The sequence below is a fragment of the Mobula birostris genome, chromosome 18 (assembly GCF_030028105.1).
Source record: "Mobula birostris isolate sMobBir1 chromosome 18, sMobBir1.hap1, whole genome shotgun sequence".
Taxonomy (NCBI): Eukaryota; Metazoa; Chordata; class Chondrichthyes; order Myliobatiformes; family Myliobatidae; genus Mobula; species Mobula birostris.
The window spans coordinates 48,550,296-48,568,968 of record NC_092387.1 but is presented as its reverse complement, the minus strand read 5'-3'; the positions used below and the strand labels follow the sequence as shown (position 1 = coordinate 48,568,968).

Here is an 18,673-nt window from a genome sequence, read left to right as displayed (position 1 = left end):
TTAATGTAGTATAATACATTAGGTGTTTCAAAACAACATCAGCAAATACACTTTGCTCTATATGACAAAGATAAATGCAAATGAGCAAAAGGGTGGTCAATCAGGGAAAGGTTAAGATGCCTCTTTAAGGAGGGATGGGAAGATAGGGGGCAGAGAGGGAATTTCATGCCTTGGCTGAAGGCATAATCATTCAGAGAAGAGCAAGGATCATGGAGCTGGTAGTAGATGGATTTGAAAATAAGGATGAGAAATTCTGCTTAACTGGGAGTTGTTGCTAGTTTTCAAGCACAGGGATGACGGATGAAGGAACTTAATGTGAGTTAGGACATGGGTCAAGTTCTAAATTACCTCAGTGTTATTGGAATGAGAGCAGCCAGCCAGCAGTGCACTGGAATAGATGTCCACAGGTAATTATGGTAAGGGTGAAGGATTCATCAGTTGAGTTGATGTAAATATTGTATTGTGCAAAATCACTGAACACAATTCCATCTTACCTGATACAGCCATTTAAAAAAAATTACAGCATCTCATCACACTACCTAATAATGTGCTGGGTGTTTCCCCACTGCCAACCTTCCATTCTAAATGGTTCACAGTGCGTGTGAAGAAAGCTGTCCTCCTATCAATCCAGACTCTGCTCCTTCATCACCTTGAACACAGGTGGGCTTACCGTGCCCCAATGGATGGGTTTGAAATTCTCAATGACTTTCTAATTAATCTTCACATACGGATACAAAAACATCTCCGACTTCAGTTAAGGTTAAAAATAGATCCACATTTTTATTTCCCAGCTATTTCCATGAAGTTTCAGTAATGCTTTTGTGTTGATTTACACAATGCAAATTGATAAAATTGACATAATAAAACAGTTTTAATTATTTTCACAACTTTCTAATCAACTCTCAAACCACTATGTGCAAAAATAGGTAATTTGTAATGACCTAAGGTTGAAAATAAAAAATACGTTGTTTTGCAGAATACTTTTCTTCTAAAGTATCTAAAATATTTCAATAAAAACTTGTCCCTTTTAAAAAGGGAATCTATTTGAGTATGAATATCATTTGACAAAAGATCCTTTTATGTTGTAACAGTAAACAATGCAGTTAAAATATAAACATTAAGTGGCATTTGTTTCATTGTACCACACTACGGGATCAAGGCATGTTGACTATAGAAAACTGATGTGTAGTTAGGTATCCCAGAGCATTTAAAACAGTGTATGGAAGCCCTTTGAAACAAACTTAGTTCATGGTTGTGGGATGGAAGTCTATTTATTTTTACTACAGGCAGCAATGGATGTATTTTATCTAGATCTCACCTTTCTGTTCCACCCAAAATTACTTCAGCCACCTTTCCCACTGAAATGGTGGCGAAGGGCAGTCATGTACCAGGATAGTTGGGCCAAAAGAACATTCAGAACCAATGAAAGTTCTTATTTAACCAAGATAAATCTGAAGCTTCACACACAAAATGCTGGAGGAACTCAGCAGGTCAGGCAACATCTATGGACAAGAGTAAACAGTCGACGTTTCCGGCCGAGACCCTTCATCAGGACTAAAAGGGAAGGGGAGGAGATGCCGAATTAAAAGTTAGGGGGAAGGGGAAAGGAGCTAACTGGAAGGTGATAGGTGAAGCCAGGTTAGTGGGGACGGTCAACGGCTGGACAAGAAAGAATCTGACAGGAGAGGAGAGTGGACAATAGGAGAATGGGAAGGAGGAAGGGACGTAGGGCGAAATAATAGGCAGATAGGTCAGAGTGGGGAATAGAGGAGGGGGAGGGAAATTTTGTTCACCAGAAGGAGAAATCGATATTTATACTATCAGTTCAGAGAGTACCCAAATGGAATACAAGAGTGGTCTCATCTTGGCACAAGAGGAGGCCATGGATTGACATGTTGGAATGGGAATTAAAAATGTTTGGCCACTGGGAAGTCCCACTTGTGGCAGATGGTGCGGAGGGACTAGATAAAGTGGTTCCCCAACTTACAATGGGTCTCACCAATATAGAGGCCGCATTGAGAGCCCCCGACACAATAGGCAACCCCAGCAAATTTGCAGATGAAGTGTTGCCTCACCTGAAGGACTGCTCTGAAGTCTGCACATGCATAACTGCCTGGTACGGGTACTGCACCATCCTTGATCATTGGGCACTGCAGAGAGTGGTATGGACAGCCCAGCGCATTTGTGAATGTGAACTTCCCTCCACTGGGGGCGTGGGCATTTACAGAAGCAGGTGCGTAAAGAAGGCTTGGAAGATCATCGGGGAGACCGGTCACCCCAACCATAAACTGTTGCAGCTGCTTCCATCTGGCAAGGGGTACCGCAGCATTAAAGCCAGGGCCAACAGGCTATGGGAGAGCTTCTTGCTGCAAGCCATTAGACTTTTAAATTCACATGTCTGTACATTGCGATGGAGTCACAACTCAAAAGTTTTCACCCCCTCACATTGTGGGATGGATGTAAGATTTAAATAAATTCTGTTCTATTCTCTCAATTGGGTTGCATAGATTCTACATCAAAGTTGATCTAGGGTTGTTCAAAGTGAAGACAATTTGATCATTAGGGTGAAAACCACCAAATAATACAAAAATCAGCTGTTGTTTAATGAGTAAACACTCTTGCTTGTGAATCAGAAGGTCAGGGGTTTAAGCCTTAATCCAAGTAGTGGAGCACAAAATCCCAGACTACTGTGTTAGTGTGGTAATGAAGGACTGAGAACTCTTGAATGTGCTGATTCTGATTTGACATTAAACAGAAGACCTGTTTGCTTTCAAGTGAATGCAGAACTTATATATACTTGTACATTGTGTCTTATAGGATTACCTTTATATTCACTGTGGTGTTTATGCTTTTTGTGTTTTCTTTAATGCTGCATCAGATTTGGAGTAATATTCATTTTGTTCTCCTTTACACTCATGTACTGAAGAACGACAATAGAAAATCTTGATTCTTGAAGAAGATCAGGGCATTTCTTCCCATAGTCCTGGCCAATACTTATCCTTAATTTATCACCAGAGTAGATTAACTGGTCAGAAACACTTTACTGTTTGGATGAGATTCTTCTGTGAAAATGACTTGTCACATTTCCTCATGTTACAACAGTAATTATATTTCAAGTATAGTTCATTGCCTTAAAACAGTTTAGGAGATCCTGGACAGGGTATTAAAGGCACTTTCAAAAAAACAAGTCTTTTCATTCAGTTCATCAGTAGTTACAACTACCTGTCCAAAAAAGATGAAATTCCAATCTTGGTGTGGCCTCAACCCAATTAATTTGGCACTTAGTTAGCAATTTCAAAGTCTTCTGCTAAATCAGATGAACAACAAGAACAGAGAAGGCAGAACCAACAGCTAGACCCAAAGAAAGGAAAAAGGACATCACAATTCCAGTATGCTCAGATAATTCTTTTGACACAATCTTTGGTCCATAAATCATTGGCAGAGTTCCCAAGTAGCCATTGGTGAAGCCTAAAATTGAGATGAAGATAGCTGGATAAAAATCCTGAGCAAACAATACCATGTGTAAGTGGTCTCGGGGCTGGTAATTACAGAGTATAAACAAAGGCAGGAGCAATGTTCGCAACACCACCAGGATGGGAAGAAATTTACTCTTTGGTCCAGGGATTTGGATCCAGGCAGTTACCTGTCGACCAGTCCAGTCTGCGAAGTTATATAAGAGGAAGCTGATCAGAGGTACAAAGTATTTGGTGGTCCATACGCTGTTTGATTTCTTTGAGACTGACTTGATATTGGAAGAGATGGATGGGAAAATAATAATGGAAATGAAAAAGGTGTAAAACACACTGAAGCCCAGGGCTGCAGTCTTTCTGAGGATTAGTCCCAGTTGGGAAGCCACAGAGGCATCACTGGACAGGGAGTCACTCCTGACCGACCCTTTAAACGAATTGGTTTCACTGCTCTGTATGCTGCCATTTTCATCTCCGGGATGTTGCGTTCTTTCATTCAGATTCTTCAGATAGTAGCTAAGAATTAATAGGTAAAATATTAACATTCTAAGTAACACTGGTTAATTGGTTTATGTCACATGTAGTGAGATACAGTATAAAGCTTTGGTTCACGTACCATCTAGACATCATTCCATACACAAGTACATAGAGGCAGTAGGACAATTACTTTGAACCTGAGGCACTTCCAACAATCTCACTATGATACGCAAAGGTCTAAGAGGTATTCATAGGGCAAATGACAAGTGGCCTTTTTTTCCTATTAGGTGGAAAGTCTAGGGTCCATTGTCTTAGGATAGAGAACATGAGAAATAAAAGGAGTAGGTCATTCGTCGTCTTGTGTATACTCTGACATTTAATAAGACTGTGGTTGGTTTTTTCAACCATAGCACCATACACCTGCACTTGCTCCATTGCGCTGTCTAACATGCTTTACTTAGCCAATAGAAAACACAGATGAAATGTTTAATAGTGTTTTGTGGGATCTTACTACAAACTGTATTGAAACGTCCACTGCATTTTAATGCAATTTGTTCATTATGAAGCACTTTGTCATATAATAAAGTGTTTTGGCATAGAATAGCACAGCACAGTACAGGCCCTTCGGCCCACAATGTTGTGCCGACCCTCAAACCCTGCCTCCCATATAACCCCCCACCTTAAATTCCTCCATATACCTGTCTCGTAGTCTCTTTGCTGTTTTCTAACAGCAAATCTCTTTTCTTAAGACATACTTTATACACACACAAAACAAATTAATCTTAAGAGACAAATGTTCCTATTTATTATTTTTTTGGGGGGGGGATTCTGCCCTAGACCATCCCACCATCCTTTCCTCCTTTAATAAGCACATTAAAATTTAACCTTTTGTCATCTACCTGGATATCTCACATGGTAGCGTCAAATTTTGGTGGAACCCTTTAAACTCCAACGTGGAACTAGACAAGGTGCCCTTTGAGCCCTCTGCTTTTTGATTTGGTATTAGAACCCTTAGCAATTGCTTTTCGAGAGTCTAAAGAGATTACTGGTATTTTAAGGAGAGGTACTATTCATAAAGTGTTGCTCTATGCTGATAATTTATTGCTTACCTCATTACCATTTGTGTTCTGTTTACTGACTAATTTTAGTCAGTTCTCAAGATATAAATTAAATTTACATAAGTGAACTGTTTCCTTTAAAAACAATTTAGTACCAACTGATATTAACCTTCCTTTTAAAATTTTAAGAAAACAATTTACGTATTTAGAAGTAACAATTACTAAGAATTATAAAGATTTATTTAAGGAAAAGTTTTGAAGTTTAATGAAGTATGTTAAAAAACTTTCTAATTGGTCACCTCTCTCTTTATCACTGATTGGCCGAATTAATTCTATTAAAATGAATATCTTACCTAAATTTATATACCTTTTTCGAGCTCTGCCTGGTTTTATTCCTAAATCTTTTTTTGACTCTTTGGATTCAATTCTTTCTTCCTATATATGGAAGAATAAAAAACCTCGTATAAATAAAGCTCACCTTCAAAAAACCAAACAGAACGGAGGCTTTGCCTTACCCAATAATAGGTTATACAGGTCCACAATCCCTTATCCGAAATTCTTGGGGCCAGTTGCCAGTTGCATTTCGGAATTCAGAATTTCTCAGATTTCAGACCGCACTCCACCCCCCCCACCCGATTCCAAAAAACACGTATGCTTAAGTCCCTATTTAACCTGTCTCAATGCGGTGGAGTTTAGGACCCAGTGGCGCACCAAACCTATGCACATCCTCCCGTATACTTTAAATAGATTACTTATAATACCTAATCCAATGTAAATGCTATGTTAATTGTTATACTGTATTGTTTAGAGAATAATGACAAGAAAAAAATTTATTTTCAACAAAAACATTCAATAAAACATAAAAATATACAACTTCAAACGAACTGAATCAAACACACGGTAAATGACTTATTGGAATAAATGTAGAACGTCACTGTCACTATAAAACTTCAGTAACTTGTCTTTCTGTTTATTTAAATCATATACAGTGGTAGTTCCGACACTATTTTCTTCAGTAAGATGCCGCACAGACACACCACGATCAAGCTTCTGCAATAACTCCACTTGCTGCGTTATTGATAGAGAAGATTCCTTGTCTTTTGCTCATTGTTACCCATAGGGGTATCTGCAGCTCTTTTTGACATTTTCACAGTGAAATTAAACACAAAGTCAACAGTGAACACAAAATATCAGCGAACAGCAACTGCACGTGTAATCAGTACGAGCACTGAGTCACAACTGACGTCTGGCGGCCTCTGCTAGTGTTGCCACATCATACCGGAGTGACGTCAGCTGTTGGCGAGAAAACTTCGGTTTTCAGAGCTTTTTGGATTTCAGAATTTCGGATAACGGAATGTGCACCTGTATTTTTGGGCAGTTAATGTATGAAATATTACGTTCTGGATGTATTACATTAATCATGAGAATTACCCTATATGAGTTTCATCGGAATAATGAAATTTTCCAGTATTTCTTTACTTGGATCCTCACTTCCTTTATCTTTAAATAAACTAACTGACAATGTGGTGGTCAAACATACTTTGAGGATTTGGTTACAGTTTAGAAAACATTTTGGTTTATTGAGATTCTCCCTCTCAAGTCCCACCTTTTCTAATTTTTTTAAAACCATCTTTAATTGACTTATCTTTTAAAGAATGGGATAGATTGGGTATTAAACAATTTCAGGATTTGTTTGATTGAGGGAATCTCTCTTCTTTTGTGCAACTTTCAACGAAATTTAATCTTTTCAATACTCACTTTTTTTGATACTTACAGATTAGAGATTTTTTAAGATCTCAATTACATACATTTCCTATAAGTCCAGATAAGAATAGATACAATTTTTAATCTGAAATCCTTTGATAACGGTTCAATATCTTACATTTATGGTCTACTGTTGGGACTGAAAAAGGCCTCTTTAGATAAAATTGAAGGAGATTGGGAAAAGGATTTACAGATTTTCATATCCGAAGAGAGTTGGAAGATTATTTTAAAATTGATTAATTCTTCATCATTATGTGCTCGTCATTCTTTATTACAATTCAAAGTGGTACATAGAGTTCATATGTATAAAGACAAGCTTTCCTGTTTCTACACAGATATTTCCCCTTACTGTGATAGATGTACTAATGGAGTGGCCACACTAATTCATATGATTTGGACATGTCGGAGCATTGAAAATTTTTGGAAAGATGTGTTTCAAACTTTTTCTGTACATTTCAATGTTAGTTTTAAGCCCAATCCTTTGATTGCCATGTTTGGTATTGTTGAGGATAGTGTTACAAAATTGAAGCCATCTAATTTGCAAGTATTGGCCTTTATGTCTCTTATGGCCCGGAGTCCGCCCTGCCCACTCATGTTCAATGGCTATCTGATGTTGTGCCTTGATCTAGAGAAGATTCGTTGTTCGATTTCTGATTCTAAACCTGATTTTCTAAAGTTATGGGGACCCTTTCTGAATTATTTTCATAACCTTTGAACTGTTATTAAAGTATGGATCTGAGCCATTATTATTATTATATCATATGGTAAAGTATTTTTCTTTTTTCTTCCCTTTTTTTTTACCAAGCAGCTCATTTTGGTAGTGGGGGTAGATTTTTTTTAATAAAATACAATTATTTTATTTCATTTCATAATTCAATCTTTTTTTCTACATGATTGATTTGGAATATGGGATACTGTGATCATATTACTGTGATTTAAATGTAATGTAATTCATATTATTTACTTGTATTCTTATGAATTTTGTATTTGTATTCATGTAATTTATATAATATCAATAAAAATATTGAAAAAGAAATTTTGGTGGAAACACTCTTGTGAAGCACTGCCAATTTTCTTTACTAAAAGGTCTAAATACTAATAGCAGTTGAATGGTTTACTTAGATGTGTCAGATCAGTTATGTAATATTGCCAAATGGCAACAGAGAAACAGGGCTTGGAGTGGAGCAAAATTAATTGCAGTGTATCGTGACACCCGAAAACTTCAATCCATCTTAAGCAAAATGCTGGAGGAACTCAGCAGTCAGACAACATCTATGGACGAGAATAAGCAGTTGATGTTTTGGGCCAAGGTTCTTCTTCATGACTGTAAAGGAAGGGGGAAGAAGCTAGAATAAGGAGGAGGAGCCCTTACTTCATCACCTCTCCCCACTCACCTATCTTCCCCCTCACCTGATTTCACCTATCATCTGTCAGCTTGTATTCTTTCCTCTCCAATCCCACTCTCCCACACACCTCATTATTCTGACTTCTGCTCCCTTCCTCCTTTCCAGCCTTGATGAAAGGTCTTGGCCAGAAACATTAATTGTTTATCCACATCCATAGATGCTGCCTGACTTAATGAGTTCCTCCAGCATCTTGTTTGTGTCGGTCAAGACTTCCGGCATCTGCAGTACGTCTTATGTTTCAAATCCATTTTAGTCTGTATGCACCTTAATGCAAAGCCAGCGAGAAAAATGTAAACATGCAGTTTGAGGCAAGTTCCTCAGGTTATAACTAAAGCATGTTAGTGATCTGAGGAAACTAAGCTGAGCCACACTCAAACGCTATGAAATGCAAATGTCGAAACTGATTTACTAGCAGGAAGAGATTGGGAACATTTTATTCCCCATTAGTCTCATTCATCTCCAGTGACAAGAACACAACTGTTGACAAGATTGTAACTTAAATTTATTAGCCATTACAGGGACTGTCTGAATTTTAATTATGCTGGAGGAAAAAGCAAAATCGATGTAAAGGATGTCAGCACAGATAAATAGAATACCTTCTCACTTCACGCTCACTGCACCAATGTGACATTTCCCAATCTCTTCACGGGGATGCATCTAATGAATGCCAATATATCCTTGGCCACATTTCTGTTGTGGAGTTGCATATAAACATTACCCAAAAACTTGTTCACTTCAGGAATTCTCTTGCAAAAAAAAAACTACTTTCCCCGTCATACAAATTAGCCATGCACTTGATATTAAAATTCTCAGATTCCTCTGAAGCCCCCAACACTCCCCATCTTCAAAAACTCCCCCTTGTTGTCCAGTGAAATGCTGTGGTAGTGTAATTAAATACAAGGACACCCAGGCACAAGAAATGATCAAAGTCACCAACATTCAATCACTGTCTATATTCTTCCGCTTCTGGAAGATGCTCCTTTTTAAACCAAGCTTTTGGTCACAAGAGATTCTGCAGATGCTGGAAATCTTCAACAACACACAAAATGCAGGAGGTATTCTGCAAGCTAAGCAGCATCCATGGAGAGGAATAAATAGCTGATGTTTTGGGCTGAGACCCTTAATCAGCTTTTGGCCATTTTGATATCTACTAGCTCCTAGCAGAGGAGAGTCAATAATTTAAAATTCATTCACAGGACATGGACACTGGTGGCACTGCTGACAGTGATTGACCGCCAGCAATTGCCAATGAACTAAGGAGACAGTTAATTATATCAGATGACTGGGAAGTCACAAGCAAGAACAGTGGATTCCTGTAATGAATGTGTGTGTGTCAAATGGATTTAAAAGTAACAACCTGAGGTGTTCTTTGTCAGCAATTGTAAGTTGTGGGATACTATGTTTAATATGTTGACGCCGGAGGTGTGGTGTCACTTGCGGGCTGCCTAGCACAATTCTCATTGATTTGATGCAAGCAATGCATTTCACTGTATGTTTCAATGTACATGGGACAAAAAAAAACTAATCTTTATCTTTAAAGTTCCAGATATATTTAATTACTTCAATTCCCTAAATGCCATGATGGGATTCAACCTCTTGCTCCTGGATGAATAGACAAGAACCCTAATAAGAATTTACTAACTTCAGCTATTGCCTCGTGAAACTACTGGAATGTTTCACTACATTAAAGGCACTTTAAAGAAGCAGGATAATTGGATGGACTACTTGAGTCACAGTACAAGGCTTTGCTCTAAACCTGGAACACCCCTGCTTGTAAGCACAACCAAATATACAATTCATTTTGCAATTATTAAGATAAGCAGCAGAGATGTGAAATAGAGATTCTAGCTGCTGGAAGAACAATGAATAAGAAACACTCCGGAAAGGGGTCTCAGCCTGAAACGTCGACTGTTTATTCATTTCCATGGATGCTTCCTGACCTGGTGAGTTCCTCCGGGATTTTTTTGGTGTTGTTTTGGAGTTCCAACATCTGTAGACTTTCTTGTGTTTATGAATAAGAAACATACTTACTTGGAATATGGGATGGTAGGCAACAGCAAGTAGATGATGATGCAGATCACAAGGAAGATATCCGCAGTAATAAAATAGGCCAGTGCACTGTCCAAAATAGAACCAGCAGCAGCCAGGTCAACTATTGAAGCAACTGCACTAATTGTTCCACCCATGGCTTGCCCTACACAAGAAACAAGGAAAGAAGTGAATGTGAGCCCAACTATATCAAACCATCATTAAGAATTTGGTGTGAGACCAAACTACTGGATGAACTCAGCAAGTTAAGGCAGCATCTGCTGAGAGAAACGGGCAATTAACATTTCAGGCGGAGACCCTTCATCTGGACTCCGCAGACGAAATTCCAGATTCAGATTCCAACATCTACAGTCTTTTGTGTCTCCACAAGGAATTTGGCGATTCTATTTCAATTATTTGTTTTCAGGATGTGAATACCACCAACAATGCTGGTAATTATTGTCCCTCCTTAACTGCCCTCAGATTGGGAAGCAGTTAACAGAAAATCAAATTGGTAGATGAAATTTTTAAAAACTAGTTCAGAAAAAGAACACTGGGCAGCTCAAGGCAGCATCTGTGGAAAAGAAACAGTTAACATTTCAAGTTTGGGAACCTTCAACAAAACCAGAAGGGCTAAAAAAACAAGTTAGCTTTCAGTAGCAGAGAAGGTGGGGAGGGATGGATAGAACAAATAATGTGATAATGTGAGACTACACTAATGTAGCAGAAGCAGCAGGTTGGATTAGGTTATGTTTTGAATATGGCTGTGGGGAGGACAGCAGGCCAGACCAGACAAAGAGGCAGAGAAAAACAGGGCCAAAATTGAACTTGTATTTTTGGATCAATGCTCTAAGCTGCTGGTCCAGTAATTTAACCACTAGCCATGCTCTCATTGACCGACCGAGGAAGTTGGAAGGATTTCACTCCCTCTATGTTTATATTGTTCAGTAGCTCTGTCCAATATCCAAGGAAATATTAGGCGACAAATGCCAAATTTGCTGCCTTTCAAGCATCTGAAGAGCCAGAATCAGAATTGGGGTTATCATTATTGACATATGTCATGAAGCTTGTTTGTTTTGCAGTAGCAATACAGTAAGACTTAAAATCACTACATTTATACTTTATACTTTATTGTCGCCAAACAATTGATACTAGAACGTACAATCATCACAGTGATATTTGATTCTGTGCCTCCCGCTCCCTGGGTTACAAATATTAAATATTAAAAATAGTAAAAATTAATAAATATTAAAAATTTAAATTATAAATCATAAATAGAAAATAGAAAAATTGAAAGTAAGGTAGTGCAATAAAACAAAAACCGAGAGGCAGGTCCGGATATATGGAGGGTATGGCCCAGATCCGGGTCAGGATTCGTTCAGCAGTCTTATCACAGTTGGAAAGAAGCTGTTCCCAAATCTGGCGGTACGAGTCTTCAAGCTCCTGAGCCTTCTCCCAGAGGGAAGAGGGACGAAAAATGTGTTGGCTGGGTGGGTCATGTCCTTGATTATCCTGGCAGCACTGTTCTGACAGCGTGCGGTGTAAAGTGAGTCCAAGGACGGAAGATTGGTTTGTGTGATGTGCTGCGCTGTGTTCACGATCTTCTGCAGCTTCTTTCGGTCTTGGACAGGACAACTTCCATACCAGCTTGTGATGCACCTTAGAAGAATGCTTTCTACGGTGGATCTATAAAAATTAGTGAGGGTTTTAGGGGACAGGCCAAATTCTTTAGTTTTCTCAGGAAGTAAAGGCGCTGGTGGGCCTTCTTGGCCCACAAAAAAAGTTACAAAAGAAAAACAATAATTAATGTAAAAGCATCCAGCGATTCTTACAATAGAGGGACTGAAGATGTGCTCCTTATTGCAGAGGTAGCCAAGAGAAGATTAAAACTGGGGTTTAAAATCAAGATGTAAAGAGACACATTAAATAAAATGTCCATTGCTGGCACTAGGTTTTATTCCCATCTCATGTGATGTCTATCTGGAGTTTGCATGCTCTTTCTGCGACCAGGTGGGCTTCTGCCAGATGCTAGTTTCCTCTCACGTGCTAATGCCAAAAGAATCAGAGGAGTTGATGGGCACATCAGAGAGAACAAGCTGCAGAACTACAGGGAAACTGCTCTAATGGGAGCTGACAGAAATAATTGCTCAAGGTTCAATAAGTAGCTGAGACAGGGCCAAAAACTTAGGCCAAAAGACTTAGGCCAAAAAGAAAAACAATTATGACAATTTATGTGTTTACTGAACAACAGCTAATGGTAGGTTTTGAAAAGGAAATGGGTAATTACTTAAGGAAAAATAATTCCAAAACTGAAGTTAGAATCTAGGTGGATTAACTGGACTAATATCTGCAAGAAACTCTATGGGATGAATGGTCTTCTGCTTTCATTCCAAACAGCAGATGATTCATGAAGAATTAAATGAAAATTTCCTCATCTAGAATGATAGAAACATGGGACTTAGTACATCAGGAACTTCTAAGACAAAATCCATTGATACATTTTGGAGAAGCTGATGAAATGAACAAGGGAGAAAGGAATGGAGGGATAGGCTGATCAGTATTTGATCAATAAACTTACCTGAAATCAAAGCCTGGGCATTTCTCATGGGAAATCTTCCAACCTCTCCAAACACGCTTCCCAGAAGCACATTTGAAGCTCCACTGACAATGGCCACACAGCTCATAGTCAGACCAAAGAACTCATAAGTCCATGTAGAAGTGTCCACTTTGACCAGAACTGTGGTGACACAGAATATAACAAGCATGACGAACAGTGATGACAGCACTCGAACTTTAGTAGAAATTCTAAAAGGGAATAAAATGGAAGTGGTGACTTTTAAAGGTTATAAACTACAACACAGCAGTCAACTACACTGCAATTTGACATTTTAATGAACACAGATACATCTTTGAAGGTGGAGAGATGACGTGGTTGCTGAAAAAGCATTTAAGGTTTTTGGCTTTACTGACAGGAGAAATCAGGTATGAAATCGAGTATGTAAAAGTTATGTTAAATTTGGTTATATCTTGCCTGAAGTACAAAATTCAATTCTGGGAAGGATCTGGATGGAATAAAGAAATTGAAACTCTATTTTGGGTAGAGGTGACTGACCAGAAGATAAAGAAACATCAGCACCTGCAAGTTCCCCTCCAACTGCACATCATCACAACTTGGAAATATACAAACGTTCGTAATTGCCACTCCTGTTGCTAGAGTTAAATCCTCTCAACAATGGTCAAGGCATACCTTCAGCACAGACTGGACAATTCAAGGAGGTGGCTTGCCACTTTAACAGCAATAAATGCTCACCTTAACATCAACATCTATACCCTGTAAAGAAGTTTTAAAATATGAAGTCAGAAGTTCTAGGTAGCAGGAAAGTGTTATTATCAGGAGCTAGTGAACTTTGCAGAGTTACAGAGTGCAGCAAAGATTCACTAGAATCTAGGGGTGAGGGTTTTAACTGTTTGATTGGAATATGGATGCAGGGCTTAATTTTTTCTGCTTCAAGAATGTGAACATTTGATCGAAATTTTCAAAATTATGAACAGAGTTTACAGGGTTATTGAGCACCACCTACATCCAGTGGAGGGGCTACAGTATCTTTACACACTCTGCATGATTATGTACGTTCAGTCTTTATTACCAAAAGAACCAAAACTGATACAAGGAAGGAAATGCTTACAGAATATGTTGCTGCGATGGTTGCAAGGACAGTGGACGAGGATGCAACAAGAATTTTTCAAAGGGGAATTGAATATTTAAAGCAGAAAACAAATTACAGAGCTATGGTGAAAGGGCATTTCATTGAGATCTTTGAAAGAGCTAACACAAGTGCAATGGGCTGAAAGGCTTCTTTCTGAGCAGTAGCCACAAAGCTTACAAGCACTTTGTAAAGCACTTCCCCTTTATTAGTTAAAATAACGACTCTAAAAGAATAAGCACTGTTAATAAGGATCTGGGATGTCAAAGGCCAATCTAAGTTTCTTTTAGCATTGCTGCCTTGTAGTGATTAACAGTTTTTACTGATATTGATCAGATTAAACGCCACTGCAATACTTTTCAATGCATGCCGGAATTGAATCCGTGTTGCTTTCATCCTAAAAATTTTCATCCGAGCTGGATACAGAGAAACAAGGATCAAACTCTGACCCCAAAACTTACTTGTCCACCAGGAGGTAGTTGACAATCAGGAACAGTATAGCAGGTACGGTTGATGCAATCGAAAGATAACTTTCGAAGTAACTCTGAAAAAGAAATCAAGAGAATCACATGAGACTGTGCACCCATCAGATTGTTGCAGTAGCTTAAAAAGCAGTGTTGCAGGACATTGAATCATTAGAGAAGGTACAAAAAAAAAATTACTTTTTATTTTTTCAATGTAGAACAGGGGTCCCCATCCTTTTTTGCACTGCAGACCGGTTTAATATTGACAATATTCTTGCGGACCGGTCGACCATGGGGGTGGCGGGGTGGGGGGGGGGCGGTAGGGTTGCCAATGAACAAGAGTGGCAATCAAATGCGTTGTTTACCTGAAAGACTACAATGGCCATGAAGCCTTGCACGGGCACCAGTGCGCATGCGCATCGTGACCTGCCGATTCCCGCCCCGCTCGCCCCCCAACACCAAATCTTTTTTGGCGATTCTGTTCGTGGGGTGGGTGTTAATCACTACTGGAATATAAGCGATAAGTGGGTAATACACTCAATTTTGTTTCTAAAAGGGTTTATTTGACAAATTTAATATTAAACACACAGCGCATATTTTCCTCGCATGAATACAGTGATAAGTCAATTATCAGGGGAGGACAGGGGTGCTTGAAGTGTTGAACGAACTTCCAGTAGAAGTGGTAGAGGCAGATTCGATATTATCATTTAAAGAAAAATTGGATAGGTATATGGACAGGAAAGGAATGGAAGGTTATGGGGCTGTGTGCAGGTCGGCGGGACTAGGTGAGAGTAGCGTTTGGCACGGACTAGAAGGGCCGAGATGGCCTGTTTCCGTGCTTTAATTGTTATACAATCACTTATAAGTCAATAGCATCATAACATTTTAAGTAACATTTGGATATTAAACACACAGCACATATTTTCCCCGTATAAATATATAAAATCATTGCAACACACCAATATTGCTGAATCAGTGGGAGCCCTGGGCTTGTTTCCCTGCAACAACACAGTCCTATTGAGGGGTGATGGGAGACAGCGATACTCGAAGGGGGTTCCTTATGTCCAGTCTATTCCACAATTTAGTTTTCGTTGCATTCATTGCAGAAAACTCCGCTTCGCAAAAAAATGTTGGAAATGAAAGCAACGTTTTCAGTGCTTTCGTGGCTATCTCAGGATATTTAGCCTTGACTTTGATCCAAAATGCCGACAGAGATGTTATGTCAAACATACTTTTCAGCCCGTCGTCATTTGCAAGCTCGAGGAGTTGATCTCCTTCCCAGCCTGACACGGATGACGTGCGGGTTACAACCTCGCATGCGTAATGGCTGATCGGTGGCCATGACAGGGAATTAGGAAAGATGCAGCTGACTCATATTGCTTCCTCGCGGCCTGGTAGCGCATGCTCTGCAGCCCGGTACCGGTCTGCGGCCCAGTGGTTGGGGACCGCTGATGTAGAAGAATATCGCCAACAAGGCCATCTGTAATTATCTCTTGAACGGAATGCCGTACTAGGCCACTTCAGGGTCACTTAAGAAACTACTTCAATATTGCAAAAGAGAAGGGATCAAAAGAAGGTTAGGTGAAATGGATTGGGGTGATGCATGGGAGAATATTAGCACTGTTGCCAACTATCTGAACTGCAAAAGTACAGGCCATGTTTGTGGGAAACAGCTGTCTAAAATGAGAGAAGAATAAGCACCAATAGATACCAGGCTAAACAACATAAATTAGTAAAGTGGATTATTGTTGCCACATGTACCAAAGTTCGTTTTGCATGGCATCTATACAGGTTGCTTCATCATATCAGTGCATCAAGTTAATACGAGAAAAGATAACAGAACGCAGACTGAAGTGTCACAATTACAGAGAAAATGCAGTGCAAGCAGGCAATAGGGTGCAAGACCACATGGAGAACATTTTTCAGGAAGATCCTAGTAACACTGATTATTACCTCGCTAATTTTAGGAGGGAAGTGGGTATAGTGTGTCAAGTACGTTTTTGTTTCTATTTATTATTGGGAAGAATATTTATATTATTTAATTTGCATTATTTATTAGCAGCCGCTTAGAGAAAGTGGGGAGGCATTCATTAAAATTGGATGACCTGATAAAGGTCTTCAAGATTATCACAGGATTTTGGAGTCAAGCAGCTTTTATGTATTTGAAACGCACGCAGACAGATTAGTTCAGGGTAGAATCACAAACACAAAATAATCTTCAGATACTAGAAATCCAGGCAACACACACAAAATGCTGGAGGAACTCAGCAGGCCAGGCAACATCTATAGAAAAGAGTAAACAGTTGACATTTTGGGCCGAGACCCTTCATCAGGTCAGGTTGGTTTGGGGTATCACCCTCTTTTAAAAAAAAAACCACTGTTGTTTTTATGGAAATGTCCAATCTTTCTCTCACCTAACATTGGGTCACAGGTAGTCAAATTTAAGGGATTTCATTACCCAGTTTGCCTTAGTGGGATTTGGACTCTTGAATAATAAAGTTGCTCTCCAACAGCTTTACCTTTCCACTACCCTACTCAATTACCCAATGAAAAGTCCTCAGGCCTGATGAACGGTCTCGGCCCAAAACAGCAACTGTTTACTTCTCTCAATGGATGCTGCCTGGCCTGTTGAGTTCCTCCAGCATTGTGTTTGTTGCTTTGGATTTCCAGTATCTGCAGACATTCTTGTACTCAATGAAAAGGCCGCTACATATTAGACTTAGCAACATGTCTATTTACACAATACTCACACTGAGGTCATTCTGCTGGTGAGAATCTGTGCCATTGCCCAGTTTATACAACCAATAATGCTTGGCAGTGCAGAAGAAATTCCAAGGCAGTAGTGAGCCAATACCAAGGATGAAAAAAATCCCATATACAGCATTGAAGGTATCTGGAGGTGGCTTGCAGAAATGGCTCCTAACCAATGGCTTTGAAATTAGGGGATCCTCTTCTGATATTTGTGAGCTTGGGAATGTGCAGTAAGAGTCTTGAATTTCCATCGTTTCTAAAACTGGAACAACTGCAATATATACCACCCCCTCTTCAGAACTCCTATTTTCTGAAACAAAAAAGAAAACAAGACAATTATCTGTTTTTTTTCCCAGAATGCAGCTGAACTGTTTACGTCTGGATAATTCCCAAGCCTTTGAATTCCTTGAAAAATGATGGGATTCCTATGTGAACATAAGCAATAGAAATAGGAGGACATTCAGCCCCTCATGAGGAGCAATTTAATCAGATCGTGGCTGGTAGTTTACCTCAGAATGACTTGCTGGCACTAATTTATGTTCCCTTGATTCTCTTAGTATCACAAAAATCTATTAAATGAATACATGCAGCTCCACAACTTTCTTGATAGAAAATTATTAAGAAATACATAGAGTAGGCCATTTGGCCTTTCATGTCTGCTCTGCTATTCAATGAGATCATAGTTGAGTATTTTTTTTAACCTCAATGCCACTTTCGTATACTAACCCCACACCTCTCAAGTCCATAATATCTAAAACCTTATTATGTTGCACGTACTCAGTGACTGAGCTTCCTCAGCATTTCAGGATAGGGAATTCCTCTCTGAGTGAAGAAAATTTTGCTCACATCCTATCTAAGTAATTGAGCTCTGGTTCTAACTACTCAAGTCAGCGGAAGCATCAACTATCCACCTATCCTGCCAAGCACTTTATGTTTTACCTATAGCTCGAGCAAAACCTCTATTCTTGTAGTCAAATCTTTACAATACAATTACTTGCTGAAAGAATATATTAACTTTCAGTGATGTACAAGAACATCCAGATCCCTCTAAGCATTAATGTCTTTCATTCTCTATTTAAGATACTCTGCCTTTCCATTTTTTAAAATAGTGGATGACAACTATCCACATTATTGTCCTTCCGTGAATAATCCTTTCTATTGATTTAGTCTGACAATATTGTCCTAAAGCCTCTCTGTGTCCTCCCCATAACCCACTCTGCCATCCAGCCTTGTATCATTAACAAACTTGAAGACACTACACTTGATTGCATCCTCCACATCACTGATATAGTCTGACAGTGGGGTCTTGACACTGATCTCTGTGTAACTTGCAGGCTTTCTGTCCCTTTAAGATGTTTTTAATTTTGGTTTTACAAATGTTACTCTCTTTTATCTCGTTAATTTTAAACCTGTTATTCTCTAGTTCTTTTGGTTTTTGTGTATCAATTTTTTGTTTTGTTGCTTCTATGAAGATGGACACAAAATAATTGATAAATTCCTCTGTCATTTTTATCTCCCACTATAACTTGTCCCACTTCATTCTAAGCTACCCAT

At 39.0% G+C, this 18,673-nt stretch overlaps 1 protein-coding gene across 2 annotated transcripts in view; it reads right to left on the bottom strand.

The window, feature by feature from the left end:
• Positions 1–754: 754 nt before the first annotated feature.
• slc29a3 (solute carrier family 29 member 3) overlaps positions 755–18,673 on the bottom strand; it is a 32,830-nt gene continuing 14,911 nt past the window's right edge. Inside the window, exons 2-7 of one of the 2 annotated variants that reach the window (XR_011889644.1) lie at positions 17,119–17,429; positions 14,366–14,448; positions 12,779–13,005; positions 10,204–10,366; positions 5,356–6,364; positions 3,908–3,983 (exon numbers count right to left, since the gene is read on the bottom strand). Coding sequence is in view for 1 of the 2 variants with exons in the window: in XM_072282604.1 (XP_072138705.1) it covers positions 3,308–3,983; positions 10,204–10,366; positions 12,779–13,005; positions 14,366–14,448; positions 17,119–17,370 (1,401 nt within the window). In the remaining variant the exon portion in view is untranslated. Of the gene's footprint in view, positions 3,984–5,355; positions 6,365–10,203; positions 10,367–12,778; positions 13,006–14,365; positions 14,449–17,118; positions 17,430–18,673 lie in introns of both variants that reach the window. The other variant, XM_072282604.1, reaches the window with a different exon arrangement.